The sequence below is a fragment of the Symphalangus syndactylus genome, chromosome 12 (genome assembly GCF_028878055.3).
Source record: "Symphalangus syndactylus isolate Jambi chromosome 12, NHGRI_mSymSyn1-v2.1_pri, whole genome shotgun sequence".
NCBI classification, from domain to species: Eukaryota; Metazoa; Chordata; class Mammalia; order Primates; family Hylobatidae; genus Symphalangus; species Symphalangus syndactylus.
The window spans coordinates 78,003,770-78,022,197 of record NC_072441.2 but is presented as its reverse complement, the minus strand read 5'-3'; the positions used below and the strand labels follow the sequence as shown (position 1 = coordinate 78,022,197).

At 48.8% G+C, this 18,428-nt stretch overlaps 3 protein-coding genes and 1 pseudogene across 10 annotated transcripts; 2 read left to right on the top strand and 2 right to left on the bottom strand.

The window, feature by feature from the left end:
• Positions 1 to 113: 113 nt before the first annotated feature.
• Positions 114 to 2,465, bottom strand: LOC134734277 (histone H2B type 2-E-like; annotated as a pseudogene).
• LOC134734280 (histone H4) lies at positions 114 to 16,457 on the bottom strand. 7 transcript variants are annotated; one of them, XM_063626194.1, is made up of 5 exons: positions 12,916 to 13,393; positions 11,340 to 11,902; positions 10,935 to 11,228; positions 10,079 to 10,152; positions 114 to 5,880 (listed from the first exon to the last, which is right to left on the bottom strand). In XM_063626194.1, the coding sequence occupies exon 1, from the start codon at positions 13,343 to 13,345 to the stop codon at positions 13,034 to 13,036; it is 312 nt and encodes a 103-aa protein (XP_063482264.1). In that variant the 5' UTR covers positions 13,346 to 13,393; the 3' UTR covers positions 114 to 5,880; positions 10,079 to 10,152; positions 10,935 to 11,228; positions 11,340 to 11,902; positions 12,916 to 13,033. The 7 variants fall into 7 exon arrangements, with proteins under 7 accessions (XP_063482264.1, XP_063482259.1, XP_063482260.1 ...); XM_063626189.1 differs by having other exon boundaries at positions 10,935 to 11,902; positions 12,187 to 16,457; XM_063626190.1 differs by lacking the exon at positions 10,079 to 10,152 and having other exon boundaries at positions 12,187 to 16,457.
• Positions 2,806 to 3,471, top strand: LOC134734276 (histone H2A type 2-A). The gene has a single exon (XM_063626182.1). It carries the CDS (start codon positions 2,806 to 2,808, stop codon positions 3,196 to 3,198), a length of 393 nt encoding a protein of 130 aa, XP_063482252.1. The 3' UTR covers positions 3,199 to 3,471.
• On the top strand, positions 4,327 to 6,949 carry LOC134734272 (histone H3). 2 transcript variants are annotated; one of them, XM_063626176.1, is made up of 2 exons: positions 4,327 to 4,731; positions 6,680 to 6,949. In XM_063626176.1, the coding sequence occupies exons 1-2, from the start codon at positions 4,327 to 4,329 to the stop codon at positions 6,932 to 6,934; spliced, it is 660 nt and encodes a 219-aa protein (XP_063482246.1). In that variant the 3' UTR covers positions 6,935 to 6,949. The 2 variants fall into 2 exon arrangements, with proteins under 2 accessions (XP_063482246.1, XP_063482245.1); XM_063626175.1 differs by lacking the exon at positions 6,680 to 6,949 and having other exon boundaries at positions 4,327 to 4,737.
• Positions 16,458 to 18,428: the final 1,971 nt, after the last annotated feature.

Sequence of the window (18,428 nt, the reverse complement as noted above, 5' to 3'; positions counted from 1 at the left end):
TTTGATTTCAAACTTCTAGCCTCTAAAACCATGGAAGAATAAGTTTCTGTTGTTTTACGCCATACAGTTTATGGTACTTTGACAGCCCCAGGAAATTAATACAACTACTAAAATGTTTTGATTTAGTTTATTTAAAAATTTTAAATAAAATTTCACATCTGAAAAAAAACCCTGGACATTCTTCCTGTGATGGCAATATTAGTCTTTAGCCTTAGTCAGGTATTGATTTTTAACATTTGGACATCTGTTCCAAATATGTAATTGGAGCAACTCTGTCCTAATTGACCCTATTTGACTTCTTTGAGACCTTTCATGAAAGGTCTTTCCTTGTATCTAGGAAATTATTATTCCTGAAATATTTCAAGATTCAAAGTGGTATAAGTAAATATGTCAGACAAATTGGCTTAACTGGAAGTCCAAAGGTGCAGCAGAGATCCAAGGTTGGCTGTACTCCATGAGTGGCTCAGTTCCCTGATTCTTCCACACTGTGCCCTCCTCTGCATATTGTCTATAATCATGCTTGCCTTCATACCTAAAGACAGGCCATCCTGCTGCTGCCTCTTGAAAACAAATAAGCTGCTTTCCCAAAAGATAATAGCATACTACACTCCCCTGCTGAGTTAGTTGTTACTTAGTTCACTTCCTGAAATGTTAAATGCCAATTAGTTTGATCTAGATTCCTGAACTAATCACAGTAAGAAGCAGGTTGAGACAGCAATTAAACTAATCAGGCCAACCCTAAGAACTGTGGGTAAAATGCGTTCCTGGGAAACATGTGGCAGCACTATAACAGAAACAGAATTAGAAAACTAAGTGCTACCTAGTCAATAACATACATTATAGGACTATGAACTACTAAGTTATACCTCATGACAAACACATGAGTAATAAAGTCTAGAAAAATACTTTAAGGTGATGTCCATCATTCCCATTGCTGTGTTCACAGTTTACGGGTAGACCTTAAAGACATGCTTGTGTTGTCCTTACTGAACCCTAGATGCATCTCTCAAACTGTCAACTGCACATATCCACTTGAATAGCAAAGAGCTTCTCAAATTTCAATCGGAACTCTGGATCTCCCTTCAGTGTCCCAACGAGTATCTTCTCTCAGTGTTCTATCCTGATAGTACCACTATCTACACAGTTGCTCAAGCCAAAAATCTAGGGGCTTCACTGTTAGCTAAATCCTGTTCCTCAGCCACCACACCTATTAATTCTACCTCAAAGATAAAATCCAACATTTCTGTTTCCATTACCACCACTGCACTCCAGCAAGTCTGGCTTCAGAAATCATATATTTTGTTGCCATTGTATGGAACAAACCCTTAAACTGGACAAGCTTTTCCGAGTGATAATTCTTGGGGGAAAAACCATTTAATGGTATTGGGTAGATTTTAGGGTATCTCAAGTAGAAAGCACAGAAGGTGTTATCGCTGTTAATTCCTGGTTATCAAAATCAAACTTCCATCTACCTCCTTAAGGAATTTTCACATGAATCGTGGTGTAGGCACGTGTTTGTGAACCAATGATATAAAAACCTCAACAAGTTTCTCGATACCATATATAAAAGTCGAGCTACTCCCTTTTAAGTACACATCTGAGAGCATACAATGCATTTAATCTCTACCTTCATTTTACCACTGAAGAACAGACCCACCTTTGTTCATATACACAATTTGATCTTACATGAGCTTATTTCAAAATTAACACTGCGTTTCTCACCGGGAAACAATCTGCTGGGCACATATTCACGGGTACGTAACCAGGCCAAAGACAGTTTCAAGAGCAGCCCTCTAAGGCAAGCCCCAGCCTATCTATACCATAGTAAGATACCACTATCAATCTACGTAAGCCTATAGCAATGCCTATGTGAAAAGAAAATAGTTATCTGTGCTTAATGGAGTTGTGTGCTCTCCTAAAGTTAACCAGACGTGAAGCCAAAAACATAAACTGGGACTGACAACACAAGAAAGATTCTTTCACTGAGGTGGTTAAGTAGCCCTGAAAAGAGCCTTTGGAGTCAAAGCAGCCGGCGACCCGCCGAGGGAGGGAGCGAGCGAGCGAGCGCCAGGTCCCGGCAGGGACTCACTTGGAGCTGGTGTACTTGGTGACCGCCTTGGTGCCCTCGGACACGGCGTGCTTGGCCAGCTCGCCGGGCAGCAGCAGGCGCACGGCCGTTTGGATCTCCGGGACGTGACGGTGGAGCGCTTGTTGTAGTGCGCCAGGCGGGACGCCTCTCCCGCGATGCGCTCGAAGATGTCGTTGAGGAAGGAGTTCATGACGCCCGTGGCCTCGGACGAGATGCCGGCGTCGGAGTGGACCTGCTTCAGCACCTTGTACACGTAGATGGAGTAGCTCTCCTTGCGGCTGCGCTTGCGCTTCTTGCCGTCTTTCTTCTAGGCTTTGGTGATGGCTTTCTTGGAGCCCTTCTTGAGAGCCGGCGCGGACTTTGCAGGCTCAGGCATGGCCAGACCCAAGACCGACAGTGACCCCCGAGAACGCAAGCGGAGCCGCAGGTTCGGGGTCTACCGGAAACGACTGTGTACTTACAGAGGCTGGGCGCATGACGCTGTGTTATGGTTCGCGAGTTTTCCGCGGCGCGCAATGCGAGGGAGACGAGATTATGTAAATGAGTGGATTCTGGCTGAGCTATCCTATTGGCTATCGGGACAAAATTTGCTTGAGCCAATCAAAGTGCTCCGTGGACAATCGCCGTTCTGTCTATAAAAGGGTGAAGCAGCGGCGTTTTCGGCGACTTTCCCGGTCGCCAGGCAGGAGCTTTCCTCGGTGACTGCTATCGTTGTCATGTCTGGTCGTGGCAAGCAAGGAGGCAAGGCCCGCGCCAAGGCCAAGTCGCGCTCGTCCCGCGCTGGCCTCCAGTTCCCGGTAGGGCGAGTGCACCGCTTGCTGCGCAAAGGCAACTACGCGGAGCGAGTGGGGGCCGGCGCACCCGTCTACATGGCGGCGGTCCTCGAGTACCTGACCGCCGAGATCCTTGAGCTGGCGGGTAACGCGGCTCGGGACAACAAGAAGACGCGCATCATCCCTCGTCACCTCCAGCTGGCCATTCGCAACGACGAGGAACTGAACAAGCTGCTGGGCAAAGTCACCATCGCCCAGGGCGGCGTCTTGCCTAACATCCAGGCCGTGCTGCTTCCTAAGAAGACGGAGAGTCACCACAAGGCAAAGGGCAAGTGAGGCTGACGTCCGGCCCAAGTGGGCCCAGCCCAGCCCGGCCCGCGTCTCGAAGGGGCACCTGTAAACTCAAAAGGCTCTTTTCAGAGCCACCCACGTTTTCAAATAAAAGAGTTGTTAATGCCGGCTACTCTGTCCAGCGTTCCTCAGTAGTGAATAGCGAACCTGGAGCTGACGGGACGGGGCAGGTGTGTGTGTGTGTTCGTGCGTGCCGTCTTGCATTTGGAGCACGTAACTGCCTTGGCTCTTCGATGAGTGGGTCCCCAGTCCTAGAACTTCCCAGGGCAGGTGGAGGCACCAAACGTCCTGGGCGCCGCCACGGTCCACTCCGCACAGTCACAAACACCAGCGCCGCGGGCAGTACCCAACGCGCTTAAGTGTTGCGCGCGGAGCCCGCGCTTCCCTAGTGGTTTCCGCAGGCCACGGCCAGGCACTCAGACCTAGTCTGGCACTAGCGGGACGTGCTCCTCGTCCCCACCCCCGATGGGGAGGGCCCTGAGCGGGTAGTGCTCGCCAGTGTGGCGGAGCTGGGTCTTGGCTTCACTGAGCTGACTTAAGTCTTAGTTTCTGTTTTGTTTTCCAGAGCGCCCTGGCGGCGGAGAGTAAGGGCCTCGGAGGCGGAATCTTGCGCCCTGGGGGCGGGCACCTCTCCCACCCAAAAGGCACCCGACAGGCGAAAAACGATCCGCCAAGTAGCAACTGGGGGCGGGGGGGGGGGGGGGCAAATGGAAGAATGAGGTTTCATGCGGGAGCCGCAGGGCGCAGCAAGAAAGGGGGGTATTGCGGGCAGTGTGTTCTCAGGAAGCGAAGGGCGGAAAGGAAACAATCTGACAAAGCTGCAATGGAAAATGGCTTTCACCCTGAAGGAAAGGGGAAAAACAAGCTTGCAAAACTTCGCCAACTGGTAAGTAGAAAGTGAGGCGGGTGGGCGGGGTTAGGGAGGAATCTGCCCAAGCCAACCGGTGACTTTAGGACGGGTGACGTCACAGCCAATGGACAGCCAGCGCGGGATTTTCAATTATTGTTCCGCCCAATCGGGAAAAGACTGTGCTTATAAAGACGGCTGCCGCGGGGCTACGAACTCGTTTCTCTCCCCGCCGCTGCGCTGGTGAGCTTGTGTTTTGGTTCGCTATGGCCCGTACTAAGCAGACTGCCCGCAAGTCGACCGGCGGGAAGGCCCCGAGGAAGCAGCTGGCCACCAAGGCGGCCCGCAAGAGCGCGCCGGCCACGGGCGGGGTGAAGAAGCCGCACCGCTACCGGCCCGGCACCGTGGCCCTGCGGGAGATCCGGCGCTACCAGAAGTCCACGGAGCTGCTGATCCGCAAGCTGCCCTTCCAGCGGCTGGTACGCGAGATCGCGCAGGACTTTAAGACGGACCTGCGCTTCCAGAGCTCGGCCGTGATGGCGCTGCAGGAGGCCAGCGAGGCCTACCTGGTGGGGCTGTTTGAAGACACGAACCTGTGCGCCATCCACGCCAAGCGCGTGACCATTATGCCCAAGGACATCCAGCTGGCCCGCCGCATCCGTGGGGAGCGGGCTTAAGAAGCGCGGTTCAGCCGGAGGTTCCATCGTATCCAAAAGGCTCTTTTCAGAGCCACCCACATCAGCACTTGGAAGAAGCTGTACCGCTTGCCCTCCGTGCTCCTCCGGCATTAGAGCGGGGAAGGCACTTCCGGTTAGGCTCCCAACGAAACGGGGTCGGGTGACAAGTCGGGTCCCCTGCTGCGGTGCCATCTTGGGCTTTGCCGACTTCGGCCAATTGGCCTATCCGGGCTGCGGCCGCTTTCCTGGGCGCCGGCTTGCGGGCTTTGGCGGGCCGGCTCCTCCCGCGCGTGACCGGGGCCCTGCGTGGCGGGGAGGCCGGAGCAGGAGAGACGGGGCGTCGGGCCCGAGGCCAGGGGTCACTAGGGGGACGCTCAGGGCTCGCGGTCCTGAGCGCGCCTGGCCTTTGCGGAAGTGGAGGGCCACACGCCCGTGCTTCGCGCCCAAACCGGCCTCATCCGGCTAGGGAGGGAAATGACCACCTCGGCCTCGCCGGGGTTCTGCGGGCAAACGTGGGGAGAACTGCGCTGGGGCTGCCGTTCAGTCCCGCGACACCTCCACTAGCACAGTGGTAACCCCCACATCCTGCCCCTAAGCCAAAATTCCCGGGGCACGGGGTGGTGGGCGAAATTTTGTGAATTTGGGCTTAATCGAGCCGTTCCCTGTCCATGTCCACCGAAGGAGATTCACTGTTCCAGTGAAGGCACTCAGTCCTCTTAGAAGCTGCATGCATGGTAGGTCTGGATTTTCTGTCCAGACTCAGTAGTTCCTTTACATTGTTTTCGTCGGACATGTGGGCACACGCTGGTCCCCGAGTTCAGATCCTTGGGAAGACAGTAGATCAAACAGGGAGAACGTGGGCCTCCGTTGGGCAAATGAAGTTCCTCACCTTAGGAAATCGTGACAGGAGGCCACAGAGGTGATCTCTATAGTCTCTGGGAGCTGGGAAGTCCAAGGCCTCTTAGTGGGAAAGTGAGGCAGGGTCTTGCAGAGCCCACTCTACACAGGGCCAGATACAAATGGCTGTAGAGGTCTTAGATAACACCTTCTCGGTCATTTATTTGCACCTCAAAAGAAGCCAGGGCTTTGGTTTTCTGTTTGTTTCATCACAGTTGACAGGTTAAAAGCATTCACTGCAGAGATCTGTGAGAATTAAGAGGAGAGAAGGGGAAATGGATTAAAACTTCGTTTTGTAAAGCTGCCATTTTGCCTTTCCTGAGGCGTGTTAAGCAGGAGAGCAGCGTAGGTGAGCTCTGCTGGAGACTGCCACATGTTTCTGCTCCAGGGTCACAGCAATTTCTAGAGCATGCCTCTGGGTCTCTGCCGAGACCCTCGTAACCTGCTTAGGCCCACAATGTATGGGTGATATTCTGACTTCAGAAAGTAGTGACTTTCAGAGGTGGGTGGGTCACTATCTCTGCACCCAGCTTCTCAGGCCCAGTACTGACTGTGCAGAGACTGGAACCTGGGGATGTTGGTGTCAGACATCTAGGTCCTCTGACTGCCCCCACAAGGTCACACTCCTTTTACTCACCAGTCTGGGTACCTCTAAACTCCAGGCGGTCTCCCTGGCTGAATCTCAAAGGAAAATTTCGTGGCATTTTTTTATATCCAGTCAGGAATAGAATTCATTACATCTTGTGGTCCTGGCACTGTGAAGGCCTGCACTCACAGGAATCTGTCAGTCTTCGTATTTGTTTGTGAGACCAGCATAAGCTGAACTCATCAATACAAGATAACATTCTAAAATGTTAAGTTTTAACATTTAATCATTCCCTGTACTTAAGTCATTGTCTACCCTCAGGTGAGAGTTAAAGGATAATTAAGGATAGGGTAAAGAAATACTCTTCCTCTGACTGGGCATTGTGGCTCACAGCTGTTAATCCCAGCACTTTGAGAGGTCAAGTCGGGTGGATTGTTTGAAGTCAAAGTTCCAGACCAGCTTGGGAAACACAGCGAGACCCTGTGTCTCTACCAAAAAAAAAAAAGTAAGACAGAAAGAAAAAAGAAAAAATTGGCCGGGGGTGGTGCCATTTGCCTGTGGTCCCAGCTACTTGGGAGGCTGAGGTGGGAGAATCGCTTAAGTCCGGGAGGCGGAGGCTGCTGTGAGCTGAGATTGTGCCACTGCACTCCAGTGTGGGTGACAGGGAGTGAGACCCTGTCTCGAAAAAAACCCACTTCTTCCTCTAATAACTAGCTTCTACGTGGCTACCTTGGTTGCCAGTAAGTCCACTCTGAATCTGTGGCTTTTATGAAGTGAAAAACGTGCTTTGTTCACATTTAATTCTGCCTTAGGCTAGTGGGGGACAGGGGTGTGTGTGTGTGTGTGTGTGTGTTTAGAGGGAAACTACGTGGTAAGAGACATGGCCATGTTTACACTGCTTTTTCTTCCTTAGAAGAGGACTTGTCCCCTGGGTCCACTCTCCTGGTCACCCTTATCCTTCTCTAGGTCCCCATCTCAGTCTTCTCATGTCTTTCTCTTCCCCATCAATATTCCTGGTTTCCCCTATGCTGGCTTTGGCCATCTTCTTTTCTCCCTGCAACTCAAGTGAGATTGATTCCCTGCTTTCCAGATTTCTGTCCCTTAGCTAAGCGCTCCCAAATTGCTATCTTCTGCTGAGACCCTATCCTGAGCTCTACACATTTTGTGTGTGTGTGTGTGTGTGTGAGAGAGAGAGAGAAACAGGGTCTCACTCGTCCAGGCTGGAGTGCACTAGCACAATCAAAGCTCACTGCAACCTTGGACTCCTGGGTTCAAGGGCCCTCCCACCTCAGCCGTCTGAGTAGCTGGGACTACAGGCACATACCACCAGGCCTGGCTAATTTTTTTTTTTTTTTGTAGAGTCAGGGTCTCGCTTCATCGCCCAGGCTGGTCTTGAAATCCTGGGCTCAAGCCATCCTCCCACCTTGGCCTCCCAAAGTGCTGGGATTATAGACTTGAGCCACTGTGCCTGGCTACACCAATGTTTCTAACTGCCTGGTGGACAGGTCCTTCTGGATGGATACCAGGCACTTCAAACCCAGCTTGTTTCCAAAACCACATGCATCATCTTGCTTTCCAAGCCCATTTGTTTCTTTCCACATTCCCCATCTTCCTGGAAGACACCTTCATTAACCCCATCTGTTCTAGTCGGGTGTCCCTTCCTCTTGTCCTCTCTCCAAATATCATGAGTTCCAAATATTACTAAATCTATCTTCTGACTTTCAATTGTATCACCTTTTCTCCATCCACCCATGACCATGCCTTAACTGAAGTCCTCGCCAGCTCTGGTGTAGTAGATCACATAGTCAGGCTGGTCTTTCTGCCCTGCCACTGAGCTTCCACTCTGTATGACAGCTATCTTTTTTTTTTTTTTTTTTTTTTTTTGTGAGACGGAGTCTCGGCTCGCTTCTGTCGCCCAGGCTGGAGTGCAGTGGCACGATCTCGGCTCACTGCAACCCTGGCCTACCGGGTTCACACGATTCTCCTGCCTCAGCTTCCGGAATAGCTGGGACTATAGGCGCCCACCACCACGTCCGGCTAATTTTTCGTAGTTTTGTATTTTTTGTATTTTGTGATCTGCCCGCCTCGGCCTCCCAAAGTGTTGGGATTACAGGCGTGAGCCACTGCGCCCGGCCAAGAGCTATCTTTTAAAAAATGAGGGTTTTTGGTTGGTTGGTTGGTTGTTATTGCTGTTTTGAGCCTGTCACTTTCATGCTTAAACATTTTCCACGACCTTCCCATTCGCTTCAGAATGAAGTTCACATTCCTTTGCATGGCAGTTCAGAGCACTGGAGGTTAATTACTAGGAAGGACTCTGGAGTTAGACAAACCCAAGTTTGATTCCTAGCCTTGTCCATGTAAACAGGTGCATGACTTCAGGAAGCAAATCTCAACAGGTTTAACTTTTCCCATTTGTAAAACAACAACAAGTAACTTGCTCGTTGTTTTGTTGGAAATCATGAAAGTGACAATTTCTGTAAATTGCGGTGCTCATGCCTGTAATCTCAGCGACTCGGGAGGCTGAGGCAAGAGGATTGCTTGAGGCCAGAAGTTCGAGGCTGTGGTGAGCTGTGACTGTGCCACCGCACTTCAGCCTCGGCAACAGCAGTGAGACCCCATGTCTAAAAAAACAAAGGACCTAGCACAGTAGCACAGTATCTGGTCCAGAACAAGCACCCAATTAACTTGTGCTACTCTATTAATAGTTACTAATTAAAAAAAACCCCTCAAAATATTATACATCTAGTTCTTTATGTTTCCCACAGCCTTCCCAGGTTTCAGATGTTCTTGCAGCTGAGCAAGAATGTTCTAGCCCCACACGACATCTGCAATCTCCAAGTACACAATATCTTCACACATACCATTTCTGTCCAAAATGTCCTCCCCTTCTTTGTAACCCTGAGAACCCCCATTCTTCAAGATTTAGCCCTATGAGCCTTCCCTTGCTCTTCTGGTTTTTTGTTTTTTCTTTTTCTTTCTTTCTTTTTTTTTTTTTTTTTTTTTGAGACAGAGTCTTGCTCTGTCGCCCAGGCTGGAGTGCAGTGGCGCGATCTCGGCTCACTCCAACCACCGTCTCCCGGGTTCATGCGATTCTCCTGCCTCAGCCTCCGGAGTAGCTGGGACTACAGGTGTGCGTCACCACGCCCGGCTAAGTTTTATATTTTTAGTAGAGACGGGGTTTCACCATGTTGGCCAGGATGGTGTCGATCTCTTGACCTCGTGATCTGCCTGCCTTGGCCTCCGAAAGTGCTGGGATTATAGGCATGAACCACAGTGCCCGGCTCCCTTGCTCTTCTTTGCCCTCATCTCTTTGGGCCCTCCTCCTTGCCTCTGCCCTCTCCTATCTTAATACCCCTTCCCGCCGGGCGCGGTGGATCACGCCTGTAATCCCAGCACTTTGGGAGGCCGAGGCGGGCGGATCACGAGGTCAGGAGATCGAGACCATCCTGGCTAACAGGTGAAACCCCGTCTCTACTAAAAATACAGAAAAATTAGCCGGACGTAGTGGCGGGCGCCTGTAGTCCCAGCTACTTGGGAGGCTGAGGCAGGAGAATGGCGTGAACCTGGGAGGCGGAGCTTGCAGTGAGCCGAGATTGCGCCACTGCACTCCAGCCTGGGCGACAGAGCGAGACTCCGTCTCAAAAAAAAAAAAAAAAAAAAAAATACCCCTTCCCTTCCTTAACCTCAGCATTAGGCTGGCAACATTTCTCAGGGTAAGGATTTGTCTTTGTTTATTTCCGTAGTAGCAGTACCCAAGCAACGCCTGGTCACAATAAGTCGAGTGAAACCGTCTCTCAAAAAAACAAAACAAAACAAAAAACGAACTGCATTGAGAGGGAAAGGCAATAAATATATCACCTTTGGTTTCTCTGTCACTTCATGGCCTCATTCTTCTTTCACACAGAACTTTTCATTTGATCCTTAAAATAATCCTGTGAAAAAGGCAGGAATTCTCAGTAATTGGCCGGGCACGGTGGCTCATGCCTGTAATCCCAGCACTTTGGGAGGCCGAGGTGGGTGAATCACCTGAGGTCAGGAGTTCAAGACCAGCCTGGCCAATATGGTGAAACCCGGTCTCTACCAAAAATACACAAATTAGCTGGGCTTCAAACTAAAGCAAATCTTAACATTTGAGTAAACATCTGGGCAACGTATATTCGGGTTTTAAATACTTTTTCATTAAAACAAAAACTGTTTTAAAAAAAAGAAAAAGAGGCCAGGCGCGGTGGCTCACGCCTGTAATCCCAACATTTTGGGAGGCCAAGGAGGGTGGATCACCTAAAGCCAGGAGTTCGAGATCAGCCTGGCCAACATGGCAAAACCTCCATCTCTACTAAAAATACAAAAATTAGCCCGGCATGGTGGTGAGCGCCTGTAGTCCCAGCTACTTGGGAGGCTGAGGCAGGAGAATCACTTGAACCTGGGAGGCGGGGGTTGCAGTGAGCCAAGATTGTGCCACTGCATTCCAGCCTGTGTGACAGATCGAGACTCCATCTCAAAAAAAAGAAAGGGGAAGGAAGGAAGGAAGGAAGGAAGGAAGGAAGGAAGGGAGAGAGGGAGGAAAGGAGGGAAAGAAGAAAAAGGAAAGAAAGAAAGGAAGGAAAGGAAGAAAGAAAGAAAAAGAGAAAGAAAGAAAAGAAAAAAGAAAGAAAGAAAGAAAGAAAGAAAGAAAGAAAGAAAGAAAGAAAAAGAGAAAAGAAAGAAAAGCTGTTACCTGCATCAGTGGCTTTCAACCTTTAATGTGTATCCGGAGGGCTTTTTTAAAGCACCGATTACTATGTCTCACCCCTCAGCTTCTCATTCAGTAGGTCTGGCATGGGGCCCAAGATTTTATCCCAGGTGATCAGTGCTGCTAGATGAGAGGCTACACTTTGAGAACTACTAATTCAGACAATGGACGTGTTTTGTCCGCCACTCCCTTTCTTTCTTCTTTGATTTATCTTCAAATTTTTGATATTTCCTTCTTTAGTGGATCTTGGTGAGGATCAGATATATTCATCAGCATTGCCTTTAAAGTTAAAAACAATCAGTGATATTCGAAATACCAATGCTGGAAATCACAGGTCAGATTTAAAAGGGAAAAGGAAACATCTTGAGCATTAAAACCTCTATTTCTCACCTGGACATCTTCACAAATGTTATTCTTGCCACTTCCTCCCTGCCCTCGCCCCCTTTACTATGTAGGATGCCAATCATTCTGCTCTTTATTCAGAGTCCGACACAAGCCCCCACGTCCATAGCCAAGTTTTCCCTGGTTTCCCAGCAGCCAGTGACTTCTGTAGCATTAGGATTCCTATAGTAGTTATTGTCTACGTTCCCCAGCAGATTGAATATGTACTGCCTCTTACTACTGGACTGTTTATTCTTAAATGTGTACAGGTATGGATTTCTGTCGTCTATATATTATGCATTTATTTGTCTTCTCCGTTCTGATGGTAAGCTCCTGGAGGGCAAGTCTTGCATCCACTGCTTTGCTGGCAACCCGACTGGTAAGCTTCTGGAAGGCAAGTCTTGCATCCAGTGCTTTGCTGGCAACCCGATTGCTAAGTACCGTGTTTTAAGCTTAGTTCAGTCTCAAGTGTTTGCAGCCACATCTGAAGACCAATAAAGCAACTGCTGGTTTATCCTTTGGGAGCTGACAGAATTTCTTCTCCCAAATACATACACAGTAAAATCATAAGCCTAGAATGAAGAAAAAAAAAAAAAAAATCTTACGGGCAATGCAATGGCTGCAAAACTATAAGGATTAGAAATGTGAACCCACATTTTAATCCAAATTAGGGCAATTTAGACGTGGTAGTGTAAAGAATAGCTTGCTGTAATATATGCCATGCTGATATAGAATTGGCTTTTGCCTTGTCAAAATTAAATTGTGCTTTCTGTATTGATGGTGGGCATGTTTCTGCAGGTCTCTCATTCTAAGCTACAACAGGCCCTAAGAGGTAGAAGTCATATGCCTGAATTACCTGTGAAGTTGCTTTCAGATCATATCGTTGGTTCACTCTCATAGAAGGATCACGTTAAAATATCTCTGCATTTGTATCCTTGCAATGCCACAACTGAAAGACAGTTATCTCATAGGTCCTTGATTAAATTAGGAGCCTTTTTACTGAACACAAGAAATGATACTTTTCAGGCACTGGGCAGATAACTTGCTAGAAACGCATTTTAACTGTACTAAGATTGAGCCGAGTGCGTGGCTGGAGACACCGTATAACATGGACCCTTACTAAGGCATCTAGTCCACCCGCTTGTTATGTAGAGGGTAAAATGAAGCCCAAACCAGTCAATCGTGAACTCTAAGCCGATCAGGTGGGAAAGCCGGCATCTCTAGAATGAAAACCTAAGGCTGCTTCTCCCACTTTGCCTGAGCAAATATAGTGAGATTACATAGCAAGGCATGTGTAAATTGCCAGTGCCTATTTCTCAGAACCAGATTTGGTGATCGCAAAGACTGACGTGCCCCTCTAGGTGTGCCTATACTGCACCAGAAGAGCAAGCCGAGAAAGCAGTGCTCAAACCTACAGCATTCAGCCTTTCATATCGATAAAGGCTTAAAAAAAAGAAAAAAAGCCCAGGTAAGTGAAAAAGCCGCTTTCGGCCAACGACTTAAGTCTTTACGGCTGTGAGCGCTATGCGCCACAGTAGCTTTCCGTTAACTTCAGATCCGATTGTCGCCCCACTGCCAAAGTTACCTTCCAACATCGTTACTGTTGCATTTTACGCAGTCAAGTGTCCAACTCCTCAGATGAGCAAGTGGTCGGCCCTAAAAAGGGCCTTTGGGATCGAAACGTGCAAAGCTGGAGCGGCGGCCTAGCCTCCGAAGCCGTACAGGGTACGCCCCTGGCGCTTGAGCGCGTACACCACATCCATGGCTGTGACGGTCTTGCGCTTGGCGTGCTCGGTGTAAGTGACTGCGTCCCGAATCACGTTCTCCAGGAACACCTTCAGCACACCGCGGGTCTCCTCGTAAATGAGACCAGAGATCCGCTTAACGCCGCCACGCCGAGCTAGACGCCGAATGGCAGGCTTGGTGATGCCCTGAATGTTGTCTCTCAAGACCTTGCGGTGGCGCTTAGCGCCCCCTTTGCCTAAGCCTTTTCCGCCCTTTCCTCTGCCAGACATGACTGCTGCAGCCCGATAGACAGCTTCTGTCAGGGCGAGCACGGTCTTCCCCTGATATACAAGAATATCGGACCAGATTGAAAACCGAAAGCGCGCCGGCGGGAAGCGTTCTCAATTGTCCCCGCCCCCTCGACATTTCGTCATTTCTTTTCTGTTTTCCTCTCCCTCCTCCTCCACTCTGCTCAGGTCCCTCTCACCCTTTTTTTTTTTTTTTTTTCTTAAACCACTGCACCATAGTCCCCGGGAGAATTCAGATCCCAACCGGGGCTTCCGGCTTCTGTAGTGGCTTTGGCCTGTGTCTGGTCTGAGGACGCCCGGAAGGCGTTGCACTGAGGCTAAGGGAAAGGTCTTCTGGAGGGAGCCTCAGGAAGAGCAAGTGGAGGCCAGAGTCTGGCAGGAGCGCGCCAGCGCAGGATTTAATCCCGACGAGCGGATTCAGAGCCGTGCTTATATAAAGCTTCAGGAAGCGCCGTTCCGACGATGAGGCCGACACGCGAGCAGGCGACCTCAAGAGCGGCGGCGCCAGGGATCTGTGCGCCAGGGGAGGACGGGAGGGAGCAGGTTCGCCGTAATTCCTGGCTCTAGGCTTTGTTTTGTTGGACCGAGCCACTGTATTTTAGCTCACACAGGAGAATTCTGGCCCTGGGAAAATTGGTCTCAGCATGCTGCCAGGCTTTCTCATGGAGGTCAGCGAATCCCAACACACTGTCGGTCAAAGCCGTGCTGGAAGAAACAAAACAGTTCTCCCTCGGTAGAACTGAGGGGGGATTGGTCCAGGGCTCCCGCCGATACCAAAATCCAGGTTGCTCAAGTCTCATAGAAAATGGCGTAGTATTTGCACGTAACTATGCACATCCTCCCGTGTATTTAAATAGTCTCTAAATTACTTTATAACACCTAATCCAATCTAAATGCTATGTAAGTAATTGTTATACTGTTTTTATTTTTACTATCTTTTGTTGTACTTTTTTTTAAAAAAAGAAATTCATTTGTTTAATATTTTCGATCTTGGGGAACCCGCGTTTTTGGAGGGCCTGCTACATAGAGAGGACTGAGGGATATTCTGTGCATCCGTTTCTACGGATCCTCTAAATCGGCCTTTGTTTTCAGCCGGGATTTAGTGCCCAACTGTGTCCTTTGGAGGCCCCACATGGAGCTAGCAAAGTTTGCTAAATCGGGTTTTGCAAGAGGACTGTCTGCTCCATACCGAGAGTAATTACCACAAACTGCCCTATGAAATTGGTTGGGGTTCTGACTGTTAGCATGTTTATTACTTTATCAGGGCTCTCTGTAGGAGGGTTTATGAGAAAATCTTCTGGTTTCTGCTGAAAGAATCGTGTTTTGTTGGGGTTTTTTTTCCCAAAAAATATTATTTTTAAAAACTCTTCTGTGCCCTGTTTAATCTCCCTATGTGGTCATAAATCGTAAATCTGTATTCAGACTTCTAGACCCGAGACACGTAGATCCACCTGGTGGTTCTTCAGTCATTTTAAGCCCAAAACTCAAAATCTCCCGAAATCAAAATGTTTGAACTTATAATCTCCAGGGTGTGAGTCACGGGGGATGAGGCGAGCAATTCTCTCCCTCCCCGCGTAGAGCTGGTTCTCCTGTCTGCTCATTGAAGGGTTCCACTACGCATCACAGCATCTACATGCCTAAACCAACACCCCAGCATTGGCAACAGATATCTTCCTCTCCCTTGGCTGCTTCAGGACCGAGAAGAAACATGCTTGCCCTTTTCTGACTCTTTAGTAACTCTGGCCGAACCTATCACATTATTTTACATCTCTTTACATCTTACTACTCCCCCATCTTGGCTGTGTGCTCCTTACTGGCAGTGATTTTTGTTTATTCATTTTTGTAAACTGACACTTAGTTCAGTGTCCAATATAAGCTCAATAATAGTTTATAAAGGAAAAGTTCCTGCATTTGATTGCTTTTAAACACTATTAGAAAAGACATAACCAAATTGCAACATGATAAAACAACCGCAAAACAAGGCTGAGAGAAGTAGTGATTTCTGGCGTCAGAGGGCACAGGACCCTGGGCAGAATCAGAGATACGGTGTCTATGCAGTTACCTTTTTAAGGGGATCAGGACATGCTACCTCGAAATGTGCCAGTTTCGACTTAAGAATTATTTTCAGCTGAAATAAACAGCTAAAATCCCTTACCTGTTTAATAGCAGATCCTCCTCGCAAATCTCAAATTTTTAACTCGGTTGTCATAAATCTTCTTCAGCACTAGAAGCAAATCTAATCTCAGAGATGAGAAGTTGTCACCACAGCCAAATAGACATTGTCACAAGACTCAAATCTTCCATCTATTCTAAGGGCCCATTTATCTTTTTCAAAAGTCATTTGGTTTTCCATATGTCCTTTATTCCTCCTCCTTTTCCCCTGCTGTTAGGTAGATCCCAAATTCTAACCACTCCTTTGAATTACTCATCTCAGAGTGCTCCCATGTATACAGTTTTTTTGTTGTTGTTTTTTTTTTTTTTGACTCAGGGTCTTACTCTGTCACCCAGGCTGGAGTACAGTGGTGCAATCTCAGTTTAAACCCCCAAGTCTGTGGTATTTTGTTATAGTCCCCCTAGAAATTAATACAGGATTCATGGTCTGCCAAAGTCTCATTCCCTGCTCAGACCGACAATGGATGGTGGGATCCTTTGTGATATGTACTCTGTGAGTTAGAAGCAGTAACTTAGAGCTGTTGAGGACAATACCTTTGCACCTCATCCACTGAATTTTATTTTCAAAGATACAGTCTGAAACTCCCAGAGGGTGAGTGCCTTTCCAGTGTGTCAGAGCCATTAGTGGCTGAGCAGACCGCTGAGCATGTAGATTTCTAGGTCAGGGCCCTCTCCCCAAAGAAATCATACTCCCTGGTTGAACTGAACCTAAATCAGGTTTAAAACTAGACAGATGCCAACCAACTTAAAATTCCAAAGATATCCAAGACCTGCCCATGGCCCTGGGATTTGAGGACAACCTGTGCATGTCCTGGCTATGGCAGTTCAGGGGTCTCTAGCTTAGTGGGAATGTCTATGTCCTACCTTCACCCTTCTGACTCTTCCGCCCGCATCTGCCCCTCCTATGACAACGGAGTGTTCATTCCCCAAATACAGCACCGTGAAAGAGAGGCAGGAACACCGGATAGTCTAAGACCTGGTCTTTCTTGGCTGGTGTGAGACAATGGAGGCCTCACTGCTTGGTCTTTTCTGGTTTACTGTCAAAGGTTGAAGCTGGGGCCTTGTGACGGCCTCCTGTTCTCTGTTCCAGGGATGCTACACAATAGAAGCTCTGGGCCTTGACCATGGAAAGGTCCCATGAATTCTCCACTCAGCCCAACTGAGCCCCCTGCTCTCACACTGGGTGAGGAAACGATAGGCAGTGCGAACACGTGTATGCACACTCACTGAGGAAGTGCAGCCTGTCTGACCCAATCTCTCTCACCCAGCCTAGGGTCAGGCCATGGCAGGACACTGTTCCCTTAACTATCAGCAGCCATCTTGGGGATTTCCCCACAGGGCCAGGGCAACAGAATCTGGTTCTCACTGTGACCATGGTCTGGAAGGACCATGAGGAATTCTCCAGTGCTGTCGGGGTTTCCGATACTGGCACAGACAGTTTAGTAACAGCTTTGACACCTTTTGGTAATGGGACAAAGTTAACACTCCTGCCGCTATCCTGTGAAGGCCAACAACCTTCCTAGGCCCCATAGGAAACTTTTGGAATGTCTTTGTTGGGTTGAGGAACCGGGGCAAAGTAGTACCCAATTTTTTCATGTCAATATCAAAATGTAATCATTTCAGGTACACAGAGTTCCGCACTTTCAGATTAGTCTTAAAGAAAAGAAAATCGCCGGGAACGGTGGCTCATGCCTGTAATCCCCGCACTTTGGGAGGCCGAGGCGGACGGATAACCTGAGGTCAGGAGTTCGAGACCAGCCTGACCAACATGGTGAAACCCCACCTCTACTAAAAATACAAAAAAAAAACTAGCCGGGCTTGGTGGCGGGCACCTGTAATCCCACCTACTCAGGAGGCTAAAGCAGGAGAATCGCTTGAACCCGGGAGTTGGAGGTTGCAGTGGGCTGAGATCGCACCATTGCACTCCAGCCTGGGTGACAAAAGCGATACTCCATCTCAAAAAAAAAAAAGAAAATCAAGTAAAGAGCAATTCACATTCTCTTGAAAATTCTCATTATGTCCAGCTGGTTCCAGGGAAAGCCTGCCATGAAACTGGTATTGTTACTTAGACTTAGGGTCCTTTGATCAGAATTGATGATGTCCTCAGCTAAGTGAGTGCTAGGAGTGGGCAGAGATGAAGTGATGGATGTGACGGAGTTGTAGAATATAGATTTAATAATATTTGGTGTTTTAGGGCGGGGCGTGATGGCTCATGCCCGTAATCTCAGCACTTTGTGAGGCCAAGGTGGGCCAATCACGTGAGGTCAGGAGTTCGAGACCAGCCTGGCCAACACAGTGAAACATTCTCTCTACTAAACATACAAAAATTAACCGGGCGTGGTGGCTGACACCTGTAATCCCAGCACTTTGGGAAGCCAACGCGGGCAGATCACGAGGTCAGGAGATCGAGACCATCCTGGCTAACACGGTGGCTACTACGGATACCCGTCTCTACTACAGATACAAAAAATTAGCCGGACGTGGTGGCGGGCACAAGTAGTCCCAGCTACTCGCGAGGCTGAGGCAGGAGAATGGCGTGAACCCGGGAGGCGGAGCTTGCAGTGAGCCGAGATCGCACCACTGCACTCCAGCCTAGGCGACAGAGCAAGACTCCGTATCAAAAAAAAAAAAAAAAAAAAAAAAAATGGTGATTTAGGCATTTGGAGAATGCATGCAATAAAGGAGCTTCTGGCCTGAGGAGCTATGGGGTTGATGTTAGATTTCAGTAACATGGAGAATGCAGAGAGAAGAAACTGCTTTTATTTTTGTTTTTGGTTTTTTGAGAGAGTCTCTCTCAGTTGCCCAGGCTGGAGTGCAGTGGCGAGATCTCTGCTCACTGCAACCTCCGCCTCTCGGGTTCAAGCGATTCTCCTGCCTCGGCCTCCCAAGTAGC

Coding starts and splice junctions, on each gene's coding strand:
- LOC134734276 (XM_063626182.1), top strand. CDS start 2,806: ATGTCTGGTCGTGGCAAGCAAGGAGGCAAGGCCCGCGCCAAGGCCAAG.
- LOC134734272 (XM_063626176.1), top strand. CDS start 4,327: ATGGCCCGTACTAAGCAGACTGCCCGCAAGTCGACCGGCGGGAAGGCC. Junction 4,732..6,679: donor GCCGCATCCGTGGGGAGCGG/GCTTAAGAAGCG, acceptor GTTCCAGACCAG/CTTGGGAAACACAGCGAGAC.
- LOC134734280 (XM_063626189.1), bottom strand. CDS start 13,345: ATGTCTGGCAGAGGAAAGGGCGGAAAAGGCTTAGGCAAAGGGGGCGCT.